Genomic DNA, 3,660 nt, shown 5'->3' with positions numbered 1-3,660 from the left:
TTGTAGTTTAATAAACTAAGGTCTTGTGGCCCATTTGGATGTAATGAATGGGGAAGCATGTTTAGGATCAATAGGATCGTAAATGTGGCTTCTATGCATAATGTTGTAACAATTTGCATGACAGGTGAAATTTTGCACATTAATTGCTTACTAGTGATGAATTATAGGTCACAGTGTTGGTGTCTACAGTTGTGCGACTCCACGACATCACTGCTTTTTATTTCCTGTTGTCTATTGTTTGTGCTTTTCTGCATTGGGTCTCCTCCACTTCTCTCTATAAACTTTAAGTTACCTTAATTAGAGGGCAGGGATATAATTTGAACTTATTCAGAATGCTTGAGCTTCTAGAATATTACCTATAAAATTGAAGCTGAAAATAGAAAGGAGCAGGTAGTGGTCACTAAATCTGGAATGACTTGTAACTGGGTCAATTTCTACGAGTTGAGTAGGTGAACAACATGTCTGTGCTAAATAAGTTGTTCGTATTTTCATTAACCGGCAGTCAAAATTTCCTTCTTGTTAAAAAGTGCTTACTTCCAAATAGAATTGCTCCATGGTCTCACCTATGTACTGGAAGCAGGTGGTTCTTGACTTGGACGAAACTCTAGTATGTGCATATGAGACATTGAGTTTGCCTGCTATGCTACGTGCTCAAGCAACAGAAGCTGGATTAAAATGGTTCGAACTGGAATGTATCTCCTCAGACAAGGTGAACTATGGTTTATGTCGGATATCAATGATTAAGCAAAATGTCTAATATCAATGTAATATTTGTTCTCCCTTTTACACATTTCTTTGGTGGGATTTTTAGGATGTTGAAGGCAAACCTAAGATCAACCATGTGACAGTGTTTGAACGTCCTGGACTGAAAGAATTTTTGAAACAACTCAGTGAATTTGCAGAACTCGTCTTATTTACTGCTGGACTTGAAGGTTTTTTGTTATTCTGCATTTCCTCTTTTCATCTGTGATCCTTTCAAGATTTTATTTACTATTGTTCTGGTTCCTTTTTTTAAAATAAAATAAAATAAAATAAAATTCTTGCAGGATATGCTAGACCACTTGTTGACAGAATAGATGTTGAAAATTTATTCAGCCGGAGACTTTATCGGCCTTCTACAATTAGTACGTAAGTATGGTTGTTCCAAAACTTTGGTCTACCACTATGAATATCAGCAGTTTTGATAACATCGAATTTTTTCCAAAAGCTTCTAATTTGCCATTTTTGATATGCTTTTCATTGCTGATCTTACACATACACAATAAGAGAGAGAAATAAGATATTATAGTCTAAAGATTCTTTAAAGCATCTACCATGTTTCACATTGACCTCATGTAATTTACTGTTCTCGCTTATTATTGTCATATACACGGTCAATGTGTAATCTTATGCCTTCTATGGCTTCGGGAGATAGCTGAGTACATCTGAAGATGATGTCAGATTCTTTTTTGGGGTTCATGTGATATCAGATTTTTTGGTGGGAACTTTCTCATATAATATTTTGCATCTGTTGAAATTTTTTTTCCCTCTAGTTGCCACTCTAGGAAATGATGTACGATTCAAAATTTTGGTTAGCTTAGCCATCTGAAAAACTGAATGATTATATTATCGATATTATTAAATAGACTTGTAGTTTCGGGGCTGCTTAAGAAAGCGCCTTTTCCTACTAAGGAAACTCCTTAGCATGCCGTTGGCATTTCCTTATGAAATCTAACTTTGTCGGGTAAGATACCCCGGCTTGTGCTATGTGGCCAAATATACTCTCCCTTTAACTTTTCACTTTAACTTTTCACTGTTTTTTTTTACTGCTACTTTCCATCTCTTCCCCACTGAATACTTCACACATCATTTTCACACCCAAATGTACTCCATCTCCATAAAAGCAACAACCATACTAAGCTGAAAATTTTCAATTTCGTAAACTCTTCCACCATCACCAAAATCTCATATCCCCACTTCAGCTGTCCACTTGACCTCTGAATCACCAAGATTTGACCACCATTGGATCACTAAGGAAGTAATGCAACCAGATATTTTAACTTAATTCAATAAACCGGATATTAATTTGTTGAGGAAGTTATGTTCTTTTGATGGACCAGTTAGAATTTTCAATTAATATGGGAGGTGATGACTGGTTTTGGTTGTGACCAGAGTGACAGTGGTTTGTGGTAGCTGAGTTTTATTTGGATGCACTTTGGAGTTTTATCTGCTTGCTCTTTCAATATTTTAGCCAAAAAGGATTCATGTAGCTGGATCCAAGCTTATTGAGAATAATCCTTGGATTAAACAAATAAAATAATATTCTAAATAGATAAATAAATTAAAAAATGAACTATTTGCACTTGACCACTATTTTCAAATTTAATAAGACAATTATTTTACTATTCGTAAGAGGGAATCCTAACATGATTTACTTAGTTGGAATTTCATCAAAGTATTTGTAAAAGATTGAAGGTTTGTAAACCACTGGTGCACTGACACATGGATACCTGGTTTAAGATTGATGACCGCTTTCTGGTTTTTCCTGATGGACATTGCAATGGGAAAAAAATTCCACTACTACTCTTCCACGTGGTGCCCTTCTTCTACCTGAGTGTGCAATTCACAAAGTACTCCTTGAACAAAAGAATGCATTTATTACAATGGTTAACACATTATGAAAGCTTCACAACTAGAAAGCTAGGGAAGAAACTCTAACCCTACTTTTTTATATCTGATCTGCATGCACATGCCAAATCCTGAGGCTTCAATAAAGTGTTGATATATTTTTCTTTGTGGTTTCTTAGTACATGGGTTTAATTTTTCTATTCATGTCATGAGAACTTATATAGAGCCCCCGTTTGAGCCATATTATTGTAAAAATAAGAATGAAAAATATGGCTGTGATGGGTCTCACACAAGAGATCAAAAGTTAATTATAGTGGCTTATGGTGATGGATAATGGTCATATTTTTCATTTTAATGAGGAAATAATGGGACTCAAACAGGGCCAGAATGAAAACTTTTGAGGGTTTTATTCATTATCTGACTAATTGCATAGTATATTATTTGTATTTTTCTTTTCTTTTTCTTTCATCGAAGTTCAGTGATGGCTGATTAATAAAAGGGAATACTGAAACTGGTTGCTAGGTTGTTAGATAGTCCCCCGCACCCCCCCATATTAGATTATCATGCTGCCTTTTTGGTACTGTGAACTCATTTTTAGTTAATCTTTTTCTACATTGCAGTGAATATCGTGAACATGTGAAAAACCTGTTGTGCATATCAAAGGATCTATGCCGAGTTGTTATTGTCGATAACAACCCATTCAGCTTCTTGCTGCAACCATTGAATGGAATTCCATGCATTCCGTTTTCTGCTGGACAACCACGCGATGAACAGGTACCTGTAATGAGACAATTTTTTAGTGCTTCCTCACTCTCTGTGTCCCACTCCCACAACTCACTTGTTCCCCTCTATGCCCCCCTCAGCTTTTGGAAGTCATCCTTCCACTTCTCAAGCATCTTTCTCAGCAAAAGGATGTAAGACCAATTCTGTATGAAAGATTCCACATGCCGGAATGGTTTCAAAAGCACGGAATCCCTGCTTTGAGATGAACAACCATAGGATAAATTGTTAAAAAGTGTGTTTTTCTTTTCTTTTTTTTTCTTTTTCTTTTTT

At 35.7% G+C, this 3,660-nt stretch overlaps 1 protein-coding gene across 1 annotated transcript; it reads left to right on the top strand.

Moving 5' to 3' along the window:
- Window positions 1-264: 264 nt before the first annotated feature.
- LOC111381763 (CTD small phosphatase-like protein) lies at window positions 265-3,660 on the top strand. The gene is made up of 5 exons (XM_023005587.1): window positions 265-709; window positions 812-932; window positions 1,047-1,128; window positions 3,228-3,381; window positions 3,471-3,660. The coding sequence occupies exons 1-5, from the start codon at window positions 554-556 to the stop codon at window positions 3,594-3,596; spliced, it is 639 nt and encodes a 212-aa protein (XP_022861355.1). The 5' UTR covers window positions 265-553; the 3' UTR covers window positions 3,597-3,660.

The sequence above is a fragment of the Olea europaea genome, unplaced genomic scaffold, assembly GCF_002742605.1.
Source record: "Olea europaea var. sylvestris unplaced genomic scaffold, O_europaea_v1 scaffold2368, whole genome shotgun sequence".
In the NCBI taxonomy this organism is placed as follows: domain Eukaryota; kingdom Viridiplantae; phylum Streptophyta; class Magnoliopsida; order Lamiales; family Oleaceae; genus Olea; species Olea europaea.
Note: the sequence above shows the minus strand (reverse complement) of the source record. Positions and strands in the feature narration are given on the sequence as shown.